The sequence below is a fragment of the Poecilia reticulata genome, linkage group LG13 (assembly GCF_000633615.1).
Source record: "Poecilia reticulata strain Guanapo linkage group LG13, Guppy_female_1.0+MT, whole genome shotgun sequence".
Classification (NCBI taxonomy): Eukaryota; Metazoa; Chordata; class Actinopteri; order Cyprinodontiformes; family Poeciliidae; genus Poecilia; species Poecilia reticulata.
In genome coordinates this window covers 23,952,582-23,980,400 of record NC_024343.1, presented here as the reverse complement: position 1 = coordinate 23,980,400, position 27,819 = coordinate 23,952,582, and the positions used below count along the sequence as shown (strand labels likewise).

The 27,819-nt window shown below is 39.4% G+C and overlaps 2 protein-coding genes across 2 annotated transcripts in view; one reads left to right on the top strand and one right to left on the bottom strand.

Annotated features, from left to right (window-relative positions):
• The window catches only part of LOC108166809 (zinc finger protein OZF-like), a gene marked incomplete at its 3' end in the record, with an annotated part of 267,441 nt that overhangs the window by 130,340 nt on the left and 109,282 nt on the right, over positions 1-27,819 (top strand). The window lies entirely within an intron of this gene.
• On the bottom strand, positions 153-27,404 carry smtnl (smoothelin, like). The gene is made up of 10 exons (XM_008426152.1): positions 27,290-27,404; positions 26,131-27,047; positions 9,372-9,453; positions 8,086-8,325; positions 7,933-7,995; positions 7,282-7,342; positions 7,064-7,204; positions 6,869-6,980; positions 6,201-6,352; positions 153-823 (listed from the first exon to the last, which is right to left on the bottom strand). The coding sequence occupies exons 2-10, from the start codon at positions 26,764-26,766 to the stop codon at positions 697-699; spliced, it is 1,614 nt and encodes a 537-aa protein (XP_008424374.1). The 5' UTR covers positions 26,767-27,047; positions 27,290-27,404; the 3' UTR covers positions 153-696.

Below are 27,819 nucleotides of genomic sequence, written 5' to 3'. Positions count from 1 at the left end.
TCCAAACTCGTTCGGAGATGTAACATTTTCATTTTTTTTTTTATTGTTTCCATATTTTTATGCCTGTACTGTCGTAAAAAGTTTACCTGGAATCAAAGAGATGACTGAAAACCCTTCAGCATGGTGCTGCATGTTACCACTCACAACTATTATTTCCTTATCGAATCATTTTTATTTCAGTTCTTTTTTTTTCCAGCATCCTAACAACACAACAACCCACAGCATATCAGGATGGAAATATCACTCAGCAGCTCATCACATGTATTCTTGGTTAACATTGTGTCAGACGATAAAGCAGCAGGTCTGAGCATCGCAGACACCTGGTGATTTTAGTCATTTTATAAGACAAAGCATATTTCTGCTGACGAAAAAAAAAAAAATCACTTTCAACATCCACAGGCATGCAAACAAACACACCCACACACTAAGTCAATAAAAAAAACCTAACAACTGAAAATCAGCGCTGACATCTGTGTGCAGGTTCATCTTTGTTGTTGCTGATCATATCCAGCAACAATAAATCTCTCAAATGTGTACCAAGAGTCCAGCCTTTACAGTCAGTTTGTGCCGAAGAGGGAACAGTACAACAGTTCACCACTAGAGGGCGATCCAGCCTTTCCAATATGGCGTCGGGAAACGCTGAACTCTGTGTTTCATGGCTGATGCCAAGCCAAGTGGTTAAAAAAATCCCAAGTTTCACTCGAACTTGCGCAGGTGGTTGTAGAGCGACTGGACGTAAGTGAAGACACACATGGGGTCTGGCTTGCGACCCATGATCATCATGTCCTCCACCTCTATCAGCCGGTCACAGCCCGCCTTGGTTCTGAGGATGGGGACAGATGAAGACGAGTCATAACAGAGGAATAGATAGGAAACTAAAATGCAACCAAGAGTCTGACTTTGCTTTGCTGACTTTGTTTCTACTAATTTTGCACACCTGGAGACCAGAGTGTACTATTATTGATTATTAATGTTATTTTTAAAACAGCTCTTTCTGGATAAATATATGCTTTTTTTCAGGACTGAATTGGATTCTGAATCTGCACTTTAACAGGGCCATATGAACACCTGAATATGATCCAAACCAGTAGTTCCTGCTGTATGTTTTGGTCGGTTTTCCTGTTGGAAGGCAAACCTCTCACTGAAATCTCTTTCAGGATTTTCTTGTATTTGGCTGAAACCATCTTCCCATCATGGGAGTAATGAGTTCACGATGAGGTGGCTTGCAATCTCTCTAGCACACATGGTTTTGCATGAGGAGCATACATTTTGGGCTCTTCTGACCAGAACACCTTCTTTCTCGTGTTTGTTGTGGTTTGTGGTCAACCTTAAACAGGGCTCATTATAGCTTTCCTTTCAATAATGACTTTCTTTTCTTCTCTTCCCTTTTCTCTTCTTTTTGTTTTTCTCCTCCATAGAGGCCTGTTTTGTAGAAGAAATAAGTAATATGTGTCCTTTTGACAGATTCTCCCAGCTGAGCTGTGGATCTCCGTCACTCCTCCAGAGTCTCTGATTAATTAATGCTCTCCTGACATCAGTTTAGCTGAATTACTATGTCTCTGCAGGTGTTTCAGACGACGTATTGAATAATACTCTGTGAAATGTTCAAAACTTGTTATTCTGTTTCTAACATAACCCTGCTGTGCTCTTTGGTCTAGACCAGGGATCTGCAACATGCAGCTTCAAAGCCACAAGTGGTTCTTTGGATCCTCCACAATGGCTCTTGATAACTTTGTCTAAAAATTAAAAAGCGCCATCTAATACCAGATATAATAACAAACATGGGTTTTGAAAGTTTTTTTTAAAAATCGTATTCCTGCAATATTTACATTAAATTTCCACAAAGAAAGACTCTAAAAGTACTAGTAATTTGCTTAAATCACATTTTCTTGTCATCAAGGCTACGTTCACACTGCAGCCTGAAGTGACCCAATTCAGATTTCTTGCCAAATCTGATTTTTTTTGGCATATACATAGTTCAGACTGTCATGAAAAGATCAGATACAAGTCACATTAAGTCAAAAAAATAGGAATTGGGTCAACTCAGGCTATAGTGTGAATGCAGTGTAAAGGCCAACTGAGTGCAGTTACTTTTGCTTAATGCCGTTAAAATTCTGTACTTTTGTTTTGGTAACAGTAGCTATGGCAACAGAGCACAGTTCTACCTGAGAAAGTTAACAGTGAATGTAGGTTAACAGCAAGGCTGAAAAACGGATAACAGACATCTTAAGATAGCTTCAGTGAAACGGGGAACAATGTCAGTAACGGAGATTTAAGCTTTTTTTTTTTTTTTTTTTTTTATAGAATTTATTCATTTCATTTAAAACAAAACAGATGCTACACATACAAAAAAAAAGAATATACAAAACACAAATAAAATGAAAGGTAGCAGAAGAAGAATAAAATTCTTATTTATATCTGCCCCTTTTTTCCAAAATAAACAAATTCAAACAATGATAGTTTTCAATTAATAAAACATAACAAAAAAGAAACATCAACTCCTTCTTGTGCAACAATTGTTATGATTGCACATTATACAATTGTATATGTCTTCAACAACTTAACTTTTATCATTCTCTTAAATATATCTATCGAGCCAGCATTTTTATAATCACTTTCCAGATTATTCCACAATCTTATACCTTGTACTGATGTACAACGGTCCTTCAAATTTGTTCGAATCTTGGGYTTTACAAACATTTCTATACCCTTAAGATTGTAATTACTTACTCTCTTAACGAAGTATAATTGCATATTAAGAGGTAATAAGCTTTTATGAGCTTTATACATAACCTGCAAAACATTGTAATCAACCAACTCATAAAATTTCAATAGTTTCAATTGACAAAATAAAGCATTTGATGGGTGATTAYAATGTTTTCTGGTGATACATCTTATTGCTCGTTTCTGTAAAATATAAATGGGATTTGTAATTGTTTTACATGCTTTCCCCCAGACTTCAATACAGTAAGTCAGGTGTGGAGCAATTATTGCATTATATAACATAAATAAAGCTTTGTCATGAAATAAATCCCTTACTTTGTACAATACTGCCATGGATTTGGCTATTTTTGTTTTTAAATAATTTACATGGGGTTTCCATGTCAGCTTTTCATCAATGATAACACCCAAGAACTTAACCTCATTGACCCTATAGATCTCAACATCATCGACTTCAAAAGGAAGATCGATAGCTTTATGTCTTTTACTAAAAAGCATATAATTCGTCTTATTCAAATTTAATGATAATTTATTTAATTTAAACCAAGTTTGTATCTTAATAAATTCTGTTTGTATCATCTCCATCATTTGTTTTATGTCTTTTCCTAAACAGAAAAAGGTAGTATCATCTGCAAATAACACACATTTAAGAAGCCCTGACACATTTACTAAATCATTCAAATTCTAAATACAGTTGTATTTAGAATTGTATTTCTAAATACAATGAAGACCCCTGATCTAAACCATTTAGCCTCTTATTGAATATTTAGGNAAGGAAGATCGATAGCTTTATTTCTTTTACTAAATATCATATAATTCGTCTTATTCAAATTTAATGATAATTTATTTAGTTTAAACCAAGTTTGTATCTTAATAAATTCTGTTTGTATCATCTCCATCATTTGTACTATGTCTTTTCCTAAACAAAAAAAGGTAGTGTCATCTGCAAATAACACACATTTAAGAAGCCCTGACACATTTACCAAATCATTCAAATACAAAAGAAACAACTTTGRCCCAAGTACAGAACCCTGAGGAACCCCACATGTAATGTTGCRGAGTTCAGATCTTGCATCATTCACCTGCACAAACTGCTTCCTATTTTCCAGATAACTAGATACCCACTGTAAGGCTGTACCTCTTATGCCATATCTATTTAACTTTTCCAAAAGAATGATGTGGTCAATGGTGTCAAAGGCCTTCTTYAAATCAACAAAAACACTAASACAATACTGTTTTTGATCAACAGCTTCTGTTATTTGTTCAATCAAGTCCATGATAGCCATTGATGTAGAATTTCCAGACTTAAACCCATATTGACTGCTACTTAATATATTATGTTTATCAATAAATAAATTTAATCTATTTACAAATAACTTTTCCAAAATCTTTGAGAACTGTGGTAACAAAGAAATTGGCCGATAATTTGCAAACAAATTTTTTTCTCCATTTTTGTAGATAGGGATTACCTTGGCTATCTTCATATCACCATTTGAATGGTGAAACGGTTGTAATTTTTATTTTTCTTGTTTAACTCTTACGGTGTTTGATGAGATACAAGCATGACAATAATAATCGTTATGCCATCAGTTCCAGCCTTCTCAATTGACTGAAGATAAACTAAGATGTCTTTTATCCGTTTTTCAGCCTTGCTGGTAACCTTTTACATTCACTGCTGTTAACTTTCTCAGGTAGAACTGCGCTCTGTTACCATAGCTACCGTTACCAAAATAAAAGTACAGAACTGTAATGGCACTAAACAAAACTAACTGCAGTCAGTTTTCCTTGACACTGTGCTTTTTTTTTTTTTTTTATAATTTCCCATCACACAGAATAAAAATGTATCCTGTGTTGCTGAATTGTATGTTTATTTTTATTTAAAATCATAAAAATAGAAATAAAATGGTGGTTCTCTAAAAAAACATGACCACAAATTTCCAAGAGTAGAGATTGACCTAAAATTATAAGTTGCCTTTTTATTATTATTATTATTTATTTATTTATTTTTTCTTCAAAACGTTGTGGCTCGAAACAAGTTTTATTTGGCTGGTCTGGGAGTAAAACTTGCTTTTGAGGTTGTAAAAGCTGCAGACCCTGGTCTAGAAGCTGGCTATGCTTTTCAAATTCACTTCACAACTTCTTTATATTGGCCCACCACGTGTAATCTCAATAAAGCACATTAAAGTTCGAGGCTACAACACAACAGAACAGGGAAATGTTTTATAAATTCAGCAGCAGTCGAAGAATAAATAATTCCCAGTAGTGATACTGGTGCCTCTAAGCCCTGATCTATATGTCTGATTGTGCTGCAGGGTCTACAGCTTGCAGCATGTTTGTGTGCTGCCACAATAGGCAGGGATTTAAGATGTCATGGAGTCAGACAGAAGGAATGCACACCTTTTGCCAGATATAAGAAGAAAAAATGATATCAAACACAAAGAAGACACTTTTATGCCGCCATCAAGATGTAAAATAAATAAATAAAACTGAAATTGTTCTACTCTGATGTTTAGATTTGATAGCATTTTATAATTTTACAGCAAAATGGAGATGTCTTTGTTCTTTGAATGTTTTTTTTAAGACTGATTGCATGACATGCATAATAATTGCTGCTCCAAACTAAATATCCTGCAGGGAGTAATTTTGAGAGTAAAGTTAGAACTCTACATCTAATGCAGAATGTCATAAACAGCTTTACCCGTTTCAATATTTAATAACCAGTTTTTGCTCCCTGTTAATCTGGGTAGGGTTGTTTGACCCGGTGTAAAGTCACACTTTTTCTCAGTTCTCGGCTTTCTCGAGAACTGAAACACAACAACTTGAGAAAAAAAAAACCCGTCTGGGTTTAAATCACTTCATTACAGAGAGTCTGCCTCTACTGGCTGTGCTTGGACTGTTTTCAGGAACAATAGAGATGTAAATGGCAGTATAAAAACGTGGGAAGCAGTGAATTTTGCATAGTAAGGTCTGCTTTAAGGCTTGTTTCATATTTAATTATGTGAAGACAATAACCCTAAGAAACACAAATTGTTCCAAAGTGCAGGTCAAACCGTGTCTGGCTTTAGTAGGGTACTCCTGCTTTCATCTAGGTATTTATGCAAGTTTTTATTTTGTCCTTAAATGGAAATTTATAGAGTTGAAATGTCAGCAGTTTCTATATTAATCAGTGACTGTAAAGCTGTGATGCCGCACAAACTCCTCGTACTTCAAAGCAAGCGCCATGAAAAGTGAGGGCAGTATTCTAACAATATTAATTTATCTCTGAGGATTCAGTGTTCAGATTAAAGTGAAATCTGTACATCTTTACTCAAACTTAATGAAATTCTTCATCCTCTGCTTCTAAACCTAGGCCCCCATCAAACCCATCCGTCTTTTTTTTTTGTCCGCAGTGACGGAAAACAGAAGCAAGTACACTAACTGTATATTTGAATACATCTATTTCCTGTCAGGCTAAACAAGCATTTTAGTTTCATACTCACTCTGCGGTTCCAAAGGCCAGCTCAAAGTTGTGTTTGCGATTGACCGGTGATAAAGCGTTGTAGTCGAACTCGGTGGGAAAGAAGGAGTGGACGAGGGCGCAGAAAGCCATTCCATCGCTCCAACTGGACGAGAAGTTCTGGATGTCGATATTCTGCGGAGAAACAAACAGGAAGAAGACGGAGATTTAAGCATGACAGAGAAACACTCAAATATTTAAAAGTAAAATTATCCAGCTTGTAAAACTAGCAGGCAGCCAGTTGTAGCTTCATAAAGCCCGTCTCATCGCTCACTGTCTCGCCCATAATGATGATGGGTTAAACAGACGTTCCTCTCCCTCACTGCTCTCAGATGCTTTCAAGAGTTTGAAATCGTTCCATGCAAAGGCTGCACTTTATTCGTCTGGAGTTTGGCTTAAATCAAAGCGCAAGATGTCGAGTAATCAAACCGGCATCTCTCAGCGGCGGCTAAATCTCTGTGAGAGCCGGGGCTTTGCCACACTTCTGTGACCAAAAGCAAAACCACATGGAGGAGCTGGCATGAGGTCCGACTCGAAGAGCCCAGAAATGAATCAGGACATAAAATAAATTACTGGATTCTAAGCATTTTAAATCTAACCTCAAATCTCTACAGAAGATCCCACACCATCACAAAAGCTAAGATGTTTCACCTGGTATCCTATGGTCTTGGAACGACACCATTCAAGGAGAATCTGCTTGATGCTGCTGGCGGTCGACACACCAAAACTCTGAGAGCGCTTGAGCCCCGCTGGTTTAGGACGACTGTGCGCAAGAGACACAAAAAAAGTGATGTCCAAGTGCAAAAGTTTCAAAGACAAACCATCACAGATCTGCTTTGCACTCACCTGTGACTGACTTCAGAGTCTAATCTCTCAAATATAGATCTCCGAGCCTGAGCGCCGATGCTACGGGGGAGAGTCTGTGATCTCACCAGCTCCCGCCTCCTCTCTCCTACCTGACTGCAGTTGTTGTTTTTGTCTTCGTCTCTGCAAGATGCATTGAAGTCACATCAAGTAACGCAGTCGTCATTTGTCCTCAGAGGTTTTGCTTCACCACAACTCACCTGTCATTGTGCTGCAGCCCGGAGTAGGTCACAGACTTAGAAGGAGCCGAGTTTGTCTTGTCTGGTGAAGAGATCCATCAAACAGAAAATCAGCTCAGGTGCTTTTTAGTGCATGGTATAGGTGCAGAATGTAACTCTTCTAAAAATATATGTTTATAACTGTCACCATGTTGTTAAATTATAATGTGAGACAGATAATCTGTGAAAAGATCGAACTCCTCCATCTCCTCCCTTCTGCTATTACCGTCTGAAGAAATGCACCAGTCAGAAACAACCAATCAGAACCAGGAGGAAGGTCTTACGCTGTCAATCAACCTAGTGAAGGCACTGCTAAATGTGCTAGTGATGGAGAAACAACACACTGCTACCGGAAAACAATTTATCTGTCATCATCAGTAATCATGCTAACTAGCCTTAGCATTCATGACGGACTTTGCTGAAAGAAGAAACTGTGTAGTAGCAGAGAGCAAGAGGAGGAATGGGGATGATTGACAGCGCTAAGACCCGCCTCCTGGCTCTGATTGGCTGCTTCTACTTAGCACTGGGAGAAGGTAGAGGAGCTCGATTCAATCACATACAATAGAGACAAATGAACAAATATGTAAGAAGATATATTTTCATAAACGTTTATAAACACTGTTAACCACTCACCCTGGTGATGTGGAGATCCTAGAGTTCGGACAGGTGTGGGGGTCCACGTCTTGGCAATCGGTGCTGGCAACAGGGAGGCCAAAGTAGCTTTGGGTCAGAAGATTTTTCAACAGGATATTCAAAGCATGTTTAGTCAATCATAATCTCACACACCTGGTTGAAGAGCAGAACTCTCTGCCGGCTGTGGACGAGAGACGCTGGGTGAAGCCTCGGAGGACGGGAAGGACATGGAACCGACAGGGCTGCTGGGAGAATTGGTGGAAGCCTTGATTTCAGCTGTCTTGGTTGTGGCTGTGATGGGAAGGTGGGGCATCCGCAACGTGACGGGCGCCGCGTGTTCAAGAGGGCCGTCTACGGGCGGGGAGACCTTTCCCTGCACCAACACCGAATGCTCTGTTGGAAAAAGATAACGGATAAAACTGAGTCAGTGATTAGACTCAAAGCTCACTAAATCATCAAATACTGATGATTTAACCTGTTATGCACACTAGGGGAAACAAAAAATATATTTACTCAGTAAGTTTTCTTTAGAGGGGCAGTGTTATGTATTTTATAGCACAATCAAGTTACGATGTTACCTTCAGTTGTTAGAAAAATGCTACCACAACAAAATGATCAGTTCTTTGATTTTACATTGTTCTTTTATTCTATAAATTACTGACATGTCTCTAAAAATCCAAGCAAAGTTTTTTTATTTATTTGCAGAAAATGAGAAATGGTCAAAACAACAAAAAAGATGCAGTGCTTTCAGACTTCAAATAAAGGAAAGAAAACAAGTTTATGTTTGTTTAGAAACAATAATACCAATGTTTTAACTCAGGAAGAGTTCAGAAATCAATGTTTGCTGTAATAACCAGGACGTTTTCAATGCGGTCCAGTGCTGTGAACGATTAATTTTTTCCAGACCTGTATATCAAACATAACGTAAAGGAAGGTTGACCTCACAATTTAATGCATGTAAATTGGGTTCTGTCTCTTTAAGAAGTTCTTGCTCGTTCCGACACCCCACCTTCACCACTTCATCACAGCAATGCTCCTCCTTGATGCCGTTTACAGCTGTAGGAGTTTTGAACTGAAATTCCGTTGACTCAAAGTTCCTCTCAAAGCATCAAAAACAAACTCCAGGTATATTTTTGACACGATGTAAAGCGCAAACAATGACTACATCCTCATACGGTCCAGCTCAGCAGGGTTAGGGGTCATTAATGTCCGACTATAGAAGTACTTCATAACAGATTGAAGGTGATGACATCTTTACATCTCCTCAGAATAAAGAATAACAGGTAGAAGCAGCAAACCAACTCAAACACATAAATAATCCAGAATAATTACCTCACTGGATACATTTTACAACTGTGAGGACAGAAGAAACCCTCCTTCATCTGTCATGTGGACCAAGCAGTTCCTTAATGTTACGTCCCTGTTGGACATTTAATCACCTGATGCGTTAGCATGTCCATTCTCCTGTCCAGCGTGTGCAGGCAACGGGTCGACTTCTATTGGCTCTTCCCGCTCGATGCTCTGAAACACACATGGAGTTATGATTAGGAACACACAAGCAGCCTTTCATTGATTTAAATGGGATATGAAGTCATGTTTGACCCTCGGTGATCGGGGGTGGAGCCGTTTTTCCGCAGCGGGGAGCAACAAGCTGGAACACAAAGTTGGAAAGCCACTAACTCCAGAGCCAAAACACTTAATCCTACATCGACCACAAGGAACGACGTTGTGTTTACAGCACTCACAGCTAAATTAGGCACTGGATCAGCGTTGGATCAGACAGAACAGAAGAAACGAATAAAGCGGCATTTCTCGGGATATCAAAGAGGGTGTTTTACAGGAAAGCTCCATGGTGTTCTGTTGTGCTTCAACCTCCACCTCTCCAGATAAGACCCGAGAAGATTAAAGTCAGGCAATACAGTCTCTGATGTCCTGCTGGGAGACCAACATTTTATAGCAATAATTAAGTTTGGATTTTACTTCTTTCCTCTTTCTACTCAAAACGTTTGGCTAAGAAACAGCTATCACAATCCAGAGGAGACGCTTCAGTCTCAAAACACGTTACACACACAGAGCTGCTGATTCACAGATGGATGAGCCGTCACTTTCCATGCAGTCCTGTCACAGATACACAGAGCTTAGAGTGTTGATAACCAGCCCATCTAGGACAGAACAGCACCACTGAGGTCAAGAGTGCGCTGGTGATAGCAGCGCACGTTTCTTTAAGCTCAGCTCCAAAACAGAAACCACTTAGGCCAGCTCTTCCTTCTGCAACCAGAAGGAAGAGCTTCTGGCAGCAGAAGCTCTTCAGCCAGAGAAGCTGGTTTCTTGAGAATTATCATGGAAATTCACACAGAATCAACAAATCCCTGCACTTTATTTGCACTAATAATTGGGAGTTTATTGCAGATTTTTCTCACAATTTGTCAAAAACTTACTTACTTGTACCAAACTGCCTCAGCCTTAACTGATGGCAGATTATAGTCCATGATCTACACAGCAAGTAATAAAATTGCTCAATAATAATATTTAATTTTAAGAATTAATTGATATTTTAAGAGTTTGTGAACAGGTTTTATCAATACGTTCTGGCACAACCGGCCCTTTAAGAGCGTAACAAAACAAAAATGAGTTTGACGTCACTGAACAGCTCAGCACTAAAATATATTAAAGCTCTACTGTTGTTGTACCAACCTTCCAGACCTCTCAGGTCTTCTTGACCTTCTTGACCAGGTCTGAGCACCAACTGCTCAGGCATGTAAAGTTAAAGACTAAAAGTCAGACCTACATTTGGGGCCAATTTAATACTTTCAGACCTAACTATTCATCATGAAAATAAAATGACAACAGCAGCTCCTCTGCCCACATGGAAAAATTTAATATTCGGCTCATGGTGTGAGAAACTTGAGGAAATTGCTCCTAGTGTAAATGTGCGTCTCTTTGGTTTATCTCATCATGCAGGAATGCTGGTAGGTCATGAGTGTTAAAATAACGCAAGAAGAGACGCTGTGTGTGGTTCTGTGCGCGTACGCTCGTGGTGAGAGGTTTCATAAAGTGCAGTGAGCCCACTTAATGAGGGGAAAGGAGCACATTTCTGCAGCCTATACTGGATATGCAAAGGAAAAGTGCAGCAGAGTCATTTTATGCTGCAAGATTGGAAATAATCTAAAGGGGCAGAGAGCTGGAATGGCGAGGTGGAAACAGCTGGCTGTCCAGGGAGACAAATTGTTGCGTGGCTTTGGGACTGGGAGCTCCCTCAGCTGAAACACTCAGATGCCAGCCGTTGTTTTTGGTTCAGAGGGAGGAAACATGATAGCCGACACTCTAAGGTTCTGTAAACTCTCTGGTATCTCAAGGTCCAGCTTGCTGGCAGAACACACTGACTTTTGCTTTGTTCCTCATACAACAACTCCAGTTCGGTCAAGGCTGAGCAGAAGGTGAAGGACATCCAGCGCTCATTATGAAAGCAGTCGTTTAAAAGTGCGTGACACATTAGCAGAATTACTTTAAATAAAGCTGGTCTACTTTGAAACATCTGAAGAAATATTTTTTTAATGGTTCCTGGTTTTATTAATCAACTGAATGTCTGCTTAGTGTATTTTAAACCTTAACGGTCTGAACCATTCCTTAGTAATGATTGGACACCAGCTGTGTGAACTAGGGCTGAAACGATTCCTCGAGTGATTTGAGTACCTCGATTATTAAAATTCCTCGAGGAAAATTGACCTGCCTCGAAGCTTCGTTAATTTATGTTTTATCATTTAGCGCACCGTGTTTCAGCCGGAACATTATTTGCGTTGAGCGGAGCTCTGACTTCCGCCTCTGAGTTGTTGACGGAAGCTACGTGTTAGCGGCATAACGTCCAATCTTCAAGTTCGGCCCGCGGGGATTTTACTGATTGGTGATAATTCCGGGTTTTCATCGTTTTTGTGGGACCAATAAACATCCTTAAAATGACCGGCGCGATGCCGGGAGTTTGGCAGCCTTTCTGCTCCGGAGCTGCTGGTTGAACGGCGGGAAGAAGCTGAGGAGGATTTATACAGGTGAGCGGAGAGACTGAACACGGCGGGCGGCTGAGGGTTGATGCTTACAGGGTAAGAGCAGCTTTACGGACGAACCGCACAATAAACTTATATCATCCCCGGTCTGAACAAACGGGAGGCGGAACATGGCTGGTAGATGAGTTTCTGAACGGAGGAGCCGTAAATATCCCGTGTTGCTCCCCCGGTCTACAAAAAAGTAACTGGTAGGGAARCTCAAATGTGGAAAAAATAGACTGATGTTGATGTCCGATAGTAACACTGGTGTTATGGAAGATTTACCAATATTTTATTTCATAATTGTTTTTATCCGATTACTCGATTAATCGTAAGAAAAATCTATAGATTACTCGATTACTAAAATAATCGTTTACAACAGCCCTAGTGTGAACGTCAATCTACATTCAGGTGGGAATTATGAAAGGGAATCTACCTCATTTTCTTCCAACCATGAAGGCCAGGAAATACTCAAAGAGATGCTCTTAAAGGTCGATGCTGAGGTTAGCAGCTGCGTCACATTTTTACAGTGAAAATGTGACATATAACCTGTGCAGACACTGAAACCCAAGATAAATATGCAGCTGCTTCACACTAGGGTTGATTGCGAAGAGGGAAAATAGATATTTAAGATGTGCGTTTCAGACATTATTTGTATAATTTTAATGAGAATCTATATAATCTAATCCATGTTATAATTTTTCATCGCAAATTTTACTTTTAAGAATTTATCCCAGATAAAAACACTCAAACTTACAGAATTGGGCTTTAAAGTTTATCATATTATGTCGTATAATTACCAACACTTTTAAGGATCTAAAAAGTTTTGCATTTCTGTATGTAATGTGTTCTCAGTATAAATGCAGCTGTCCAGCGAAGGCCTCAAAAGTTAGTTAGAAGACATTGGTGAACAATCATGAAGACCAAGTCGGACAAAATAATATCTGTGAGCCGTGAGATCCAGTAGAAAAGTAAATATATCTTTGCTTTACCTGATTCTATTGCAACTTCAAATTTAATTTAGATTTTTTTTACTTTCCTCTTAGTAAGGAGGAAATGGGATGCAGTGTGGCAAGATGGTACAGATATAGGAAACACATGATGGACTCAGGAAAACATTTTTTTAGTTCATTTTCATCCTAATCTTAATTTTGTTATTTTTAAAGGTGGACCTAACATTATCAAGGTGCAGAGGGAATACTCCACCCGCCTAGTCTGACCTTATAAAAGTGTACATGACAGACTGTCGCCCCATTTCTGTAATATGTAGAATATAAACCCACATATGCAAAGTTCACCTTCTATTACAGACTCATACCTGTTTTAGAGACGCACAAGAAAAAGATCCCTGTTTCTGTATTTGCAAAGCAACAAATCAACTACCATCTGAATTTGCGTCACTCGTGTATTAATAGGAAATTGTAGAACATGCAAACACAATACAGACAGAGACAGAAAGTGGGTGTAAAGAAAAGCCCAGCATATAAGAACAGGAACAGGAAAAGATAGAAGGGGAAAGAAGGAAGCTCAATTATGCAAAAATGGAAAATTAAAAACATGGTGTATTATGATGCTCGAAGCTATTTGATATCAGGGGTTATTAAAGTTTCTTATACAATTATTCAAATACTGTCGTCTACTACTGGTCTGTCTTTTGTGTTGTGCTGTTATTACGTTGCTCTGATTTCCATTATTTTGTATTTTATGGTTCTCTGTCTAATATTTATGTACCCATAACAACCCTGGACGTCACTAGAAACCAAAGCCAAATATAAAGAACAAAGCTTCAAGTAAATGGTTGTAAAAATCTCTTGTGTAGATTCTTTACGTCGAGATAGACGGAAATATTTCAAGCCTTTATTTACTTAAATCGAAAATTATTCTAAAGTAAAATAAATAGTAACTTGAGATTGTGAGTAAAATGATAGAGAATTATGTGTTTCTTTAACTAGCAATTTTTTCTTGTGAAATTATTATTTGACTTAAATTAAGTTAAAACTCACAATTCAAGATGAATGACATTAAAAGAAAAAACGATGTTTAGACAACTTCTCTCTTCATGAACTTTAATTTCTGAGTTAAAACCAAAACAATTTTCTTGTTGACTTGAATTGCATCTTGAAGGTAGCAGGTGGACTTTCATTTTCAAGTTAAACCAAAGGTTTTACAGTGTACTATGCATCCCGGCTACTGTGAAGCTATGAGAGGAAACCTTTGGTGACCAAGGCCCGGTGTGGCATAGTTTCCTGTCGGGGAGGTGGAATCCTCTCAGAGGAAGAGAAACTCATTAAAACCACCTGTTCCTCAAGAACATTCACGCAGCCTGCAATTTGTCTCCAGGAATGATCTCAGGGAATCCCGTTCTGGGTCAGGAGTGGAAAGAAACAATTACAATCTTTGAAGTGAGCAAATATAAAACGGTAATTGCAGGTGAGAGTCACTGTACAGAGAACATCGTGCCTTATAAACTTATAAACAAGTTATGACTTCAGACATTTTTTTGGAAATTACCACTTAAAAAGAAGTGGTGAAAGCCGGATTCCTATTTTTTTTTTTTTTCTTTTAGTTTGGACATAAACCAACAACGTCTCGGTTCTCACTGGAAAATGAATATTAAAAAAAACAACAACAAAGAAAAAGGCTGTAGGAGAACTCTGTGCTACATGCACAGCCGGCCAAGTACTTTAATAAATGTATTTCAGATTTACAGGGCAGTTCAACCTCTCTAGAGCTTAAGTGGTAAAATATATTGGCTAACACTTCATAAAATGCCATGCTGTACATCCACTCCCAATCTGTTGTTGATTTAGTCTGATTTATTTTATTTTTGGGACGCTTGAAGAAAAATAAGGCTTAGATAAATTTGTCTTTATGTCAGAAGGGGGGAAAAAGACAAATTTTCTCTCTACATGTATTTGCAATAAGCAGAAACTCCATTTGTCAGCAACAAGGTAACTTATATTTCTGTTGTGCTGATGGGACGTTTTAAGATATTTAACTCTACTGTTAAATCAGAAATGATTCCACCTATAATTCTTAATAAAATTCAAATACATGGCATTTTGTTCCTGGATGTTATTCTTTGCAGTGCTTATTCTCTAAAATCCGCTATTTTAGTAAAGTACACTTCTTTACTAATTAAAGAAGTTAATTCTTTACTTCTTTACAAATTAAAGAAGTAAATCAGTGCAATTAAAACCAAAATATTTTACCAAATTTGCTAAGCTACACCAAAAAATCGATTTTTTTTATTTTTATTTTTTCTGCATGGTTGTCCGTGCTACTAAGCAGATCTTAAATGTGACTGCAGTCAGACTTTTGTGTGAACGGTTCATCAACCCAAAGAAATCTGCATGTGCAGAAGATTCTTATCATTAAGTATTGATAATTGTTGATGATAATTATTGATTTGTTTTTTGTTTTATCCGCAATGTTTTTATTTTTAAATACGGTGGAAAAACTTTAAACTGCTGCTGCACATGTTACTGAGCAGGCTGTTGCTAGGGAACCGAAATGTGAGTGAGTTGCTAGGTAGCCAAAGAGCGAGTGAGTTAGTTGATGCCACCAACTTTGCTTAGCTCTCTGAGAGGCTGAGTAGCTAAAGCTTTTTCTCTGCCTACATCTCCCAGAATGAAAACTTTATATATTGAATATTCTATCAGATGTATTATCTATTGATATTGATCACGTGTCTATCAGAATATTCATAGATTTTTTGTCCAGCTCTATGTAAATGTAGTTGTTATGTCACTGCCATCTTTTTGTATGTAAAGTCAAAAACCTTCCTCCCAACCACCAACTTTTTCACAATGTGCACCCACCTCCCACAACACATTTTCCCCAAAGTACCCTCTGGGCATGACTCCAAAACACTGCAGCTGGAGAACAAGGAAATGAAATCCAAGAGTTCCCAGGGTGGATTATCTGACGTTGTCAAGGAGGCGACCTTAAAATCTATCATCTCCTCAAACTGAGTGCCAGTAAGTCTCCCTGGTCCTGCAGGGGCAGCGAGGTTGCGCTGTCCCACTGGTTGGTCACTTATTATTAACCTGTTTCCACAGAGATGATGACGGGAACATGGCCTATTGTCTGGAAGTCATTAAGAGAGCCAGGGGTAGCCAGGGAGTGGTTGCATACCTCTGTTAAACCCCCAACATGTACACACAAACCCTGGTTACAACGGTGCTCCACTTAAACTTCTACTCATCTTTTTCATGTCATTACACATCCATTTTAAAATCTAATAATGTGCCTTACTGGAAAAGGTATTTTTAAAAAAAAGTCCCTGATAAGCAGCTTGAGCTGCCAAACCAAACAGGCCAAGAAGAGTCGCGAGATAACTTAATAGTACGCGGTGAAGTGATGCACATTCAGATCAGGTTGGGATCACAGACGGGCTCACATTGTTTGCGTAAGTCTCCATTATGAGTCATAAAACTGAATTTTCTGCCTCAGTCGTGACTGTAATGACAACCACCAAACAGATAGATTCCAGGAATTGGTCTCAGAGCTTTTCCTGCTCTGAGGGGGACCAGCGCTGGGGGAGGGGGCTTGGAAGTGAGTCCTGGGCCACAGAGCGTACGGAGGAATGGAGGTCAGATTAGGATTTGTTTGTCATAGTTATCAGAAACAGACGGAAAACTTTCAGATACCTTTTTCATGGAAATAAGCCCCACTGTACCCACCTGCATCTACTTTCCTTCACTTTATCTCCTAGGAAAGTTTTACTTCATCTAGCTTTTACATCCCCCACTTTTTTATGAGCACATCTTTTGCAGAACAGATAACCCAGATAACTACAAGGAAGTGCTTTTGGTTTTCAGTAGTGCTGAGACTTTAATTAATTAGATCAATTAAAAAATGTTAATTAAAAAAATTAATCGCGAGCCGGAACCTTGGTTGCTCGTTTCTGGTATGCCCATAAATATGAAGCACAAGCGACATCTGCAAACACAGCAATGGATGATAAAGCCACTTCTCTTAGTCCACCTCAGTCTCATTTTTGCTTCAAAAGACAATCTGATGAGACGTTGGAAAACACTTGTGTGGAAGTTGTGCAAAAATGAGCTTATCACCAAAAATACCATCACAGTGCAAAACATGTTGCAGCAAGCACCGATGTCCCCAATACTAATGTCAGCGTTCAGTCCACATTCTGAACAAGTATTTGTCAAAGGAAGTTACATGAGAGATGAGGTTTTCCTGAAACAATTCAAAGATGAAGGATTATAACAGCACTTTACACTAATGTGATGGTTGAATAACCTGAATAACAGATTAAAAACAATTATCTTTGGTGTTTTGCTGCTATATCATTCAATACTTTTTCAATTCAAAATGGTTTTTGAATTGAAAATGTGTATTTTGTTTGTTGATATATGAATTTTGATTTAAAAAAAACATATCTAGTTTATTTGCCTAGAAAGTAAAGTTTGTTTCGGAGAAGAACAAATGCACAATTGAGCAATTGATGTGGATCAAAAATGTTAATTCTCAAATACAAATGTGAAAGCCAAGCGGACCGAATCCCGCTCCAAAAGCAGGAAGCAGAATGTTGCACATGAGGTTCTGGGTAAATAAAAACAAAAACAAATGAAGAAATGACTCATGGCTCAAAGACAAAAGAGGAATCATACAACTGCTTAAACGGCCACAGGTTTTTCAAAGGCCTTGGTTCATTTCACACAACACAATGTGAAAGCAAACCACACCAGCTGGAAATGAAACAAATGTTGCCATTTTGCTCTCCAATCGAACCAAATCCACTGGACTGTCATGTGTGAGAACAACCTAAAAAGCTCTGAACAAACGAGTAAGCGGAGTAATTCAGTTTGGATAATGATCACAAGACTGAATTTCTCCAAAAGCACAATCTATTCATCATCCTGATATCATAACCCGACTAATCTAAAACAGCAAAGAGGAAAAAGTGCTGCAGCGGCCTGGTGTTCACATGAGCACATGTAAAGGTTAAGGCAGAGATAACATCAGGTTCGCGTTGAGTAATGTTTCTGGAAGGTGGAAGTGACGGCTGAGCTCTAGTTGCTGAGACAAACGTTAACATTTATGCTGACTGTGCAATCTGGGAGCTTAAAACTCAAATAAACTTCTAACATCACCATGAGATTACTCTAAGATCCTTTTGTGAGTATGTGTAATGTTTCTTGCAGAGATTAGACAAAGCTTGAGAAAACAGTCAGCTTCAGGCTTTCAGGAGAGGTAGTGAAAGTGCAGATGTTCATCAGAATTAGAACCACATTTCCTATAAATCTGGCTGCTTGCTGCTCGAGTCTTTTGAAAATGCCTTTGCCTTTCATTCCTTCCTCTGTCTGCCACCCCCAATAATAGCCTTCACTGAATTTTGTAGCTGACGGCTGACAGAGAGAAGGCCACAAAGTGTGCCTGGTGATGATTTGCCTGTGTTTAATTTGCTGCTTTTGTGCTGCAGAGTGAAAGCTTGTTTGACTTTATAGCCTTTAGCATCTACAAATGTTCCTAAACTCTTCTGAAGAGCCCCCGATGTATGACGTGAGAGGCCCACTGAGCCATAAATCAAGACTCTCAGTGTTGATGTTGAGCGCAAGTCGGCCCTCTGACCTGCCACATCTAATCTGCTCTGTACATCTGCTAATTAACACAAGCAGCAGCGTCGGAATGTGCTCAGTGCACTGCAGTCTTTATTTGTAAAGGTGTGGTTGCAGAAAATATTTGAACTGGAAGAAGGATGAAACTTATGCACCTTCCCGAGATCTTCTGCAGTAAGGCAAAAGTATTCATACCCCTTAAGCATTTTGTTTGCTTTGATCTTCGATGTATTTTCTGAGGATTATATCCAATGAAACAACACAATGTTGTGCAAAGAAGAAACATGATAAATGGCTTTAAGGGGGGAGTGTCATGTATTTCCCAGTAACAGTTCGATTTTATAGCACAATTAAGTAGCTATGTTGTAACAAAACTGTGTTATTATAAAAACGCAGCTTGTATCAAACATGATTTCAAAGAAATCTGACTTCAGAATCTGATGTCCTGAAACTGGGTATCTGTCTCTTTAAGAAGCTCCTGCTCTTTCCGACGCTCTGCCTTCAGGATTCGGAAAAGAAATCAAATAAAGTATTTCGACAACAAATTATTAAGAAACCTATCAGAAAACTCTCTTTTATGTAATAATATATATTTCTATGTAATAAAATAAAAGTTTTTTTTGTAAATGTTTTTGTCAAAAAAGCCACATTTTGTTGATCATGATTGATTTATAAAAGCAAAAAAAATGGATAAAACATTAAAGGGGGCGGTAAATTTGTTTAGGTCGTGGCAGATGGTGGCTTGTACTGAGCCAGAAGGGAAGTTTTTCCTCTCCACTGTCGTTGCATGCATGCTCGGTATGAGGAATTACGTTGTGTTGTTGACTTTACAGTAAGTGATTTACTGCCACTTCGTCACACCATGAGTCAATGACTTGTTGAAAGTCATTGACTTGATGCAAGTCATTGACTTCTGGTATTTGTGGGTTTCCATAAATAGAAAAAAATGTAACTAATTTGAATAATTAACCGAGCTTGCTCTCTTGTTTGACAACTTGGATCAGTTGGAATGCATGTGGCTGAACTGAAGCTACGTTTTGCAAGTTGAATTGAGAAGAAACTGGTTATGAATTGGCGCTGCACAAATCAACTGAACTGAAGCAAAAGAATCAATGAAAGACGAATTGATTTAATGAGACAAGGAAGAGCTGCAGGAGGAGGAGGCAGACAAACACGCTCCACACTGAGGCGTCTGAGCTGAATGAGAGGAAACAGCTGATTGACAGGTTCGTCATGTACTGAGGAATGGGCCGAGCTTGGCTGTGGGACAACCCGAATAAAACAACTGAATACAGATTATCTTCTCTTTTTTTAATGCCAAGGTAAGGAGCTTTTGCTTCCAGAAGATATTTGTTGATGTGAGATAAGGATTGTAGTCGAGAACAGGAATGTAAGGAGTGACGAGGAGGAGGGTCCATGTTGTAATCCCTCCACACGCCACATACTCTCAATGAAGCACGAGAACGCACACAATGGTCCGCTGGGCCAGCTGCACTGGCAACAGTGGAGTTGTCTGCAGAAATGTTTTACGTGTGCTGCAGATTGTGAAGCGTGGAACAGGTTCAGAAACAGAAACAGCGGAAGAGGACGCTGGGGGACAGGTTTTAGATCTTTGTCCTCGTTCTGACCTCAGCTAATTCTTGCTCCAGAAAACCATCAGAGAACGCTAAAGCTGCTTCCCGTCAGAACTCCAGACCTTCCAGATGGAAGCGCACAAATACAATCACAATCTCAACAGATGGCTGGGTTTTCATGCAACAATTTTTATGTGAATTCTGCTGTAGAGAATCAGAAACATGCAGCAAACTGTGAAAAAGTTTCACAAAAACCTGTTGGAGGAAACAGTAAATAGCATGCCGTATATCCTGGGCTTCATAGGAAAGGCTTCATTTATCGTAGAAAGCGATCAGCAGTCACACGGCTGCATGGCGCAGGTGTGCGGTACTGAAAGGAGCTGGAACCGCGCCTGTGTGTGTGTGTGTGTGTGGCTTTTTACGATGACTTGGCAAGTCACCATGACGCTGTACGGTAACAGCTGGAGAGCAGGCTGCAGGACAGACACGCCTCTGCAAATCTCCAACTTCCAGCTTTTTACTGTATCTATTAGGAAAAAGGTCTCCATGTTATGTCAACAGACCTGTTTGAACAGCGAGCTGAACTTTATGAACTGGATCTACCTCATCTCTCGCTGGCAGGCAGACGAGGACGTGGCGCAGAGAGCCAGGCGTAATTAGGGTTTTAAACACAAAGGTACTAATTTTACAAAAAAAGAGATTAAGCATGACAGTGAAGTAGTACTGGCTGACCTTTGTCCGCAGATGTAATGCAGCAGAATACATCTGAAGTGTGATGTTGTGTGTTGTGCTAAGTTGACAACACGGGATCTCCCACAACAGAGAAACACAGAAACAAAGGTGGCCTTGTGTCGATTTGGCTCCCATCACCTGATTTCACAGAAGATAACATTCCTCGGCGCTATCTGCCGCATACTTTGGAAATTACAGAGACAAGAGGGAGCATCCATTTGCAAATGATTTTTGTGTGTGTTACTTGTATATTTTGAATACAAGTTTGTGTCGTACTGTAGTGTGAATGCAGAATGAGTTAAAGGAGCTACAACTGTATGTTGAAGTGCCTTGACCTTTTTTAGAGCGACACTAGGTGTGGGCATTTATTGTATCGTTTATCGTTCATCATAATACATTTCATAGCATGGTAAGAATTTTATCGTCACAATAAATTCAAATTAATGATGCTTAACTCTCCTAAAACTGTCCGTTTTGTCGGGATTGTTAGTTGTACAATTTTCTCCGCTGTTTCTTCAATGTCCTAAAGAAACATCTTAAATAGGTATGTTTTTAAAAAGCAGTATTTGTGTTTGTGAGGCTGTGACTGCTGTACAATACAATTACCTTAAAAGAAAAGTATCGTCACTTTTATTAACACAATATTGCCACAAAATATTGTGATGAAACTTTAAGTCCATATCACAAACACCTAAGTGATACAATTTGGCAAATAAAAATATGAGCCTCTTTTAATCTGAAACTCCTAAAGTAATTCAGTGCAACCACTTGCCTTTAGAGCCTAAGTGGTAAAATCTGTCTGTAATTTAATGTGAGTGTAAATCCAGCTGTTCTCTGAAGGCCTCAGAGTTTAGTTAGAGACGATTAGAGAACAAGCAGCATCAAGAAACACAGCTGAGAGGTCAGGGATGAAGGTGTGGTGGTTTTAAAACAACATAACAAGCTCTGAGTTCCTCACAAAGTTCTGTGTTAATCCATCATCAGGAAATAAACTGCAAACCTACCAAAACATGTCCATCTACCTGAACTGACAGGCCGAACAGGAAGAGTGTTATGGCAACAAATCCAGGTTCTGTGTCATTCGTCAAGCATTCTTGGGAAGGCAAAGTATGCATGCAAAATCATGGATTTAACTAAAAATACAAAAAATGAAGACCCAAAGTCTCTCATTACAATTCATTTTCCTTATTTCCAACAAACACACACAGTCGCAAACTCTTTTGCTCCGTGCTGCTGCAATCCTTCTGCAGTCTCTGTGTTTTTCTGACCTACATTCGACTCAACAGGAAGTAACACTTTCAAAATAAAACTGGAAATTCACAGCAAAGTTAACCTTAACTGATATTAATTGTACATCCTGAGCATGGCAACAAATCAAAGACAAAAAGGCATTACACAAAACATATAATGTGAATAATCTTTGTCTCATATCTTTCTCAGATAAGAGAAGGAGATAAGAGGCCCATGTTATCTCTAGACAATTATCAACTACACCTTGATGGTTTAGCATCACCCTGATCACATTATCCCCACTAACGAATATTGTGGTAGCAACATCATTCCAAGCTACACTATGAATGTTTTCCTTCAGCAGGGACAGAAAAGCCGGTCAGAGTTCATGGACAGATAAATAAAAGCCAATTCAAGAAGAAGAGCCTTGCAAAAGACTTGGCATTTAGACAGTGAACTTAAACTTACAGCCAATTGAATGTCGGAATGGTCAAGTCAAAGTCTAGAGCTTACGTTTATGAAAATGTTATTCAGGCTGATATATGACAAAACTACAAGAATTATTCTTTTAAAAAAGAAGAATAGACAGTTTACTGGGTTGACTCTAAATAATATGAAAATGCCTTTATTTTGTTTTTTTAACTGTATGGAAAAAAGGTGTTAAAACTACAGAAATAAGACATTTCCCAAAATAAAACTTACATTCATGTTCCCCTTTGCAAATCCGTAAAAGCCTAACAAATACCTTAAGCTCACTTGTCTGGCAATAGAATAACTATGAATAATCCAGCTGTTCCTCAGCTTGTATTTCGTCTAAATATTTAGAAACACTGAACATAGTTACCATTCTGTGATAAACAACTCATATATTTCTGATCAGAAGGAAAAACAGCCTGTTCATCATCAACTGATGAAGTAATGAAGAAACCAGGAGATTTTTTTTGGTTTGGTTTAAAGCAAATGAAGCCTAGGAAAATAATTTAAAACCAGAATAAAAGAAAAATAAATGATAGGACTTTGAGAGACTTTCAGACGAGTCTAATTCCAGAGCATCTCAGAACAACAGTAAAGCTGTTTCTGATAGTAACTCCAAACCACACAGCAATAAAGCTCTGACTGGAGCTTTTGGTCATCACTGATGTTGTGAAGAACTATGATGTAATGCAGACTTGGATCATAAAACCAACTTTTAGACTGTGCTAGAATCAAGAGAAAAATCAGCCAGAAGAAGAATTTGCTGGGTTTTAGTTTCATTCATCAGTTCTTAGAATGAATTAGTGGATTTAAGAACGATTCTCTGAAAACCAGAGAAATTTTAGTTTGAGGCTCCGCCGAACCCCTGAGACCGACTCACCGAACCCCTGGGGTTCGATCGAACCCAAGTTAAGAACCACTGGGGTAGACGAAACCTTCCACATCAATGCCGCTTGGCACACTGATTGAGGAGGCGTGGTTGAACAAATACCTAGCGGCAGAATCGTGTACTACGAAAACTGCGCGTGCAGCTGCGTCATTCTGGAAACTTTTGGGTAGCCCCTCGTATATATTAAACAGGACATAAACAAAATTTGACTTCACAATTTGATGCCTTGAAATTGGGTCTCTGTCTTTTTACGAAGCTTCTACTTTTTCTGACACTCCGTTTTCAGCATGCCATGACAGCAAGATGCATGTTGAATGGCGAGTTCAACAAACTCACACCTTTACCAGGTGTTCGCTAATTGCTGCTGCCGCCAGTCTTTAGGAGCTGAGAGGGTGAGGCACGGAGACACCAGTAGTAAGTATTAAGGCACCCTTGAATGGCCACCATAGAGATTCAGGGATTCCTCAAACATGCATGAAAGGATCAAGTCAACACCCCAGGTAGGTTTTTGATGAGGTAATAACATTATAACATGATGTAAAGCTCAAAAATTTAGATTTTGCATAATACCTCCCTTTAAAAAAAAACACTGGTTCAGGTAGGTCAAACCCAACAGTGACTAACCAGGGCCTGCATTTCACAACGTTGATTTCAGTTATTTGTTGCAGGTCTGAAAAACCCCTCAACCGCACTAACCTCACCTCCCAAAAGCCTGCTCGGCTCATATTACTGCACTTCATAAATCCTTAAGGATCCTGGCAGAACGCTATTGTGCAACCGCAGCGACACAGCCAGTGTCTCCTATGACACATCCACACAGCCACAACGCAAGAGGGCTTCAGTCAAACCACCAGCATGTGGTAAAGTTTCTCTTCACCACATGCTGAAGCATCCCTTTCTGCTTTTGCATCTTAACTTTCCATCTATTGTTACACAAAGTATTTGGCATTTAAATGTAAGGTAGAGGTTCAGAATAGTTACAGGCCAAAGGGGCATAGACTAAAAACATTTGCATGGACGAGGGTCTTTAAAAGTTGAAGTCTGAGCCGTTTGGGAGATGTAAAGCGATGACGGCACAGAATAATTCTGACATGGTGTCAAAGATGCTAGAATAGTTCTCAAAGATGAATGTATATTGGCTCAAGCTTACATGCACTAAACAGTATGTGTAGAGCAGCCTAGTCAACAGAAATATGAGAAGCTTAAAAGCAGTGAAAACAACAAAAAACTATACATTTATCTGCAAAATACAAACATTAAGAAGAAAAGCGCTAACCTATTTTGCTTCCTCTGGTAAAGTCACTTACAGAGTTATGTTGAGTTGTATGTTTTCATAAGCAACATACTTTAAATTTGGAGTGAGTAGAGAGAGGTAGGTAGCATGAATGTTATAATGGTGGTCCATAAAACACAGATGCAGACTGGGTGGTGGACGCTTAATTTACCCCACATTATAGCACAGCTTAAAGCCACAAGACATAAAAGAACTGAACTTTAACTATTGTAAGTACCTACTGAACTGAGGTTAAGTTATGCACACCATTAATGATAACAATTTTCAAGACCACATAGTTCCAGTTTCCATCAGTATTATTTAGAAGCAGAACCTGGAAGGCGGATGTTGCATCAATTAAAATTAATATTTAGCTTAGCGGAAACAAATAACGTCACTGATCAGCTGCTATTTTCCACTTCCAACAAACCGGAAAGACTACTCTAAGGCGCCAGCTACCAGATTGTTTTGTTCTCCTGTCAGCAGCACCTGATAATGGCTCAATCACAATGATGTTGCAGGGGTGCTGTGGTGGTGCAGGGGCAAAGCACAACCCATGTATTGAGGCCTTAGTCCTCATGCTGGTGGCTGCAGGCTCGATTCCCAGCCTGGCGAGGTTTGCCGCATGTCTTCCCCCTCTCTCTTAACCCTCCTTCCTGTCAAACTACTTTCAAATAAAGGTCACTAGAGCCAGAAAAAAACAATGATGCTGCAAATTAACTGTTAAATGACTGAAAGTCACTGATCAATGTATGGAACAGATGAGCTGAGGTATTTTTTTTTAAAACAGAAAGAAATGTCAGTGAAAGTGGTAGTATTTGAAAAGTTGCCTCTGTTATAGTTACATAATGTTAAAATGTTTTAAAGTGGAAGTATTATGTAAAATTTTGTTGTTCTTTAGCTTTATTTTTTATTGTGCTCTAATGTTATTCCCTCATCAATAACATGCCTGGATGCATGTTTTATTAAACACGCAGGTTTAATAAAACCTGCATGAACCAATTGAATTTCTCCTATGGCAGAAATTCAAGGGTGTCTAAATGCTTCCACAAAGCTCCTCCTTGGGGCTGCAGTCAATTAAAATGAGCTCAATAACTTCCATTTTAATGGAATCAAATGATTAATCGCTTTTGAAGGACAAATTTGTTTACAAAAATATCAAAATACATTTTATTTCTGGAATCAGATAGTGACTTGCATCTCTGGTTTTATGGACCAAATTGCAAAGTCAAATTTATTTTTTAAAGTTACTTTTAATATATGCAGCATTTTTATAACTGAACACTTGATTGTGCTGTAAAATGACACAAAGTGGCTAGAAAATACATAGTATCTCCCACTTAAAGGGTCATACAACACAACCAACACAGGAAAAATGTAAAGAGTCTAACTTTGCAGTACTCACATTGGTCTTGCTGGAAACAGCAAAGGTAGCTCGGCTGGAGAAGCGTGTGATGGAGGGGCTGCTGCTCGTCCCTGGGCTCATCATCATGGAGGAGCCTCTGGAGCCAGCAGGAGGACTGCTGGAGCTTGTGGGGGAGGAGGTGAGGTTGGCACGGGTCGATGAAAGGCTTGACGGACTGCTGTAGGGCTGCATTTGGTTTTCCAAAGTGAAGTTCTGGGTGCTGGCTTGGCCTCTTCCGTAGATCACCTCCTTCACATCCTGATGGTTCTCCTGTATGTCGTGCAGCTCGTTCTTGTGATTGTGACTGTGGTTGTTGGTCGGTATGTTCCGCTCACACGTGAGGCCGTTCAGGAGCTCCACTTGCCTTGTGAGAGCTTCCAGCTGGATCCTGAGCTGACGGTTCTCCTGCTGGAGCTGAAGCACGGCCTGTCCAAGCGGACCGCTCAGGTTGGCAGTCTCGTCACAACGCCTCTCTATATCGAGCTTAAAGTTGTTGACCTCTGCATGGATCTCTCTGATCGCATCCTGCAAGGTATTCTCGTAACGAGTTAGAGCTGAACACACGGTTTCCCCCTCTGGAGAGGGAGAACGGTGGTGACATAAGTCATCCATCTGAGCCAGGGTTTGAGCCTCCATGAGCCCAGCTGCTGCCGCTGGTGACAGCTATGGAAAAAAGCCTCACCGTGTTTGAGTTAACGTCTGAGACTGAGCTTACTGGCCCCTGGAGACACTCCTTAGTCGAGGGAGTAGGGATTGATGCACAGCAGAGTTGAGAGGTGAAACCTAGAAGGATGGGGTGGGGTGGGCCAAAGGTCTGGACTGTGTTAAACCCACTCCTCCAGCTCTGTCCTGATATGAGGCTTCCTGACGTCTGTCTTCTTTCTCAAGCTCTGCTTTCCAAGAATCAACGTCTCATACTGCAAAAAGGAGACGAAAGATTAGAACATGCAACATTCATTCAGCTGTAAAACCCTTCGGCAAGTCCTCTAAAATCCCTAAATGTGATGTCAGTCTAAAACTTAAAGAAATACTGAATTCAGTTTAAAGACATTACAAGACAGCAAGAGAATCTCATTAAACATCTCATCAGGCAAGAGAGGTTTTCAATGCTGCAACAAAGCTCTGTGGTGAGGTCATGTTCAGCTGCAGGGAAGCCTACCCCAGCTCCGATCCGGAAGGTTTCTTTGAACAGCTGTGTGAATGTGTCCTGGAGTGTGTTCGCTGAGCTCTGCTGTGCTTTGCCGGCTCTCTCAGGTTGAGCACTCCTCTCTTCTGGCCCGGAGGAGGGAGGAGGAAGGGAGGTATCAGGGAAGAGGGCGTGTCAAAGTGGAGAGCCTCACAGGAAAGAGTAGTAAATGTGACGAGACGGGGGAGAAAGAACAACTTTCTCTCTCTGGTTATACTTGTCCCTTTCTAGTTACATAAAATACAAAAGGAATAAAACTTATGTAAAGAATAATGAAAGTGAAGTCAAGTTAAAGCACATTTCAGTGACAAGGCAGTTCATAGTGATTTCCAAGATGGAAACATCATGATTGTGAAACAAGCAGTAAACATTCAATTTATCAAATGCCATCATCAAAATCATCAATGCACATCAAATATGTTGATCAATGTGCCATTTCCTACTAACTAAACAAGAGGGCCTTTACTCTTGATTTAAAGTAGCTCAGAGTTTCAGCTGTTTCG

Excerpts from the sequence above, each read along its gene's own strand:
- smtnl (XM_008426152.1), bottom strand. The coding sequence starts at position 26,766 with ATGGAGGCTCAAACCCTGGCTCAGATGGATGACTTATGTCACCACCGT. Across the intron at positions 7,205-7,281 it reads GGGCTGCAGCACAATGACAG|AGACGAAGACAAAAACAACA; the intron begins GTGAGTTGTGGT and ends TGCATCTTGCAG. Across the intron at positions 6,353-6,868 it reads CCAAGACCATAGGATACCAG|AATATCGACATCCAGAACTT; the intron begins GTGAAACATCTT and ends GTTTCTCCGCAG.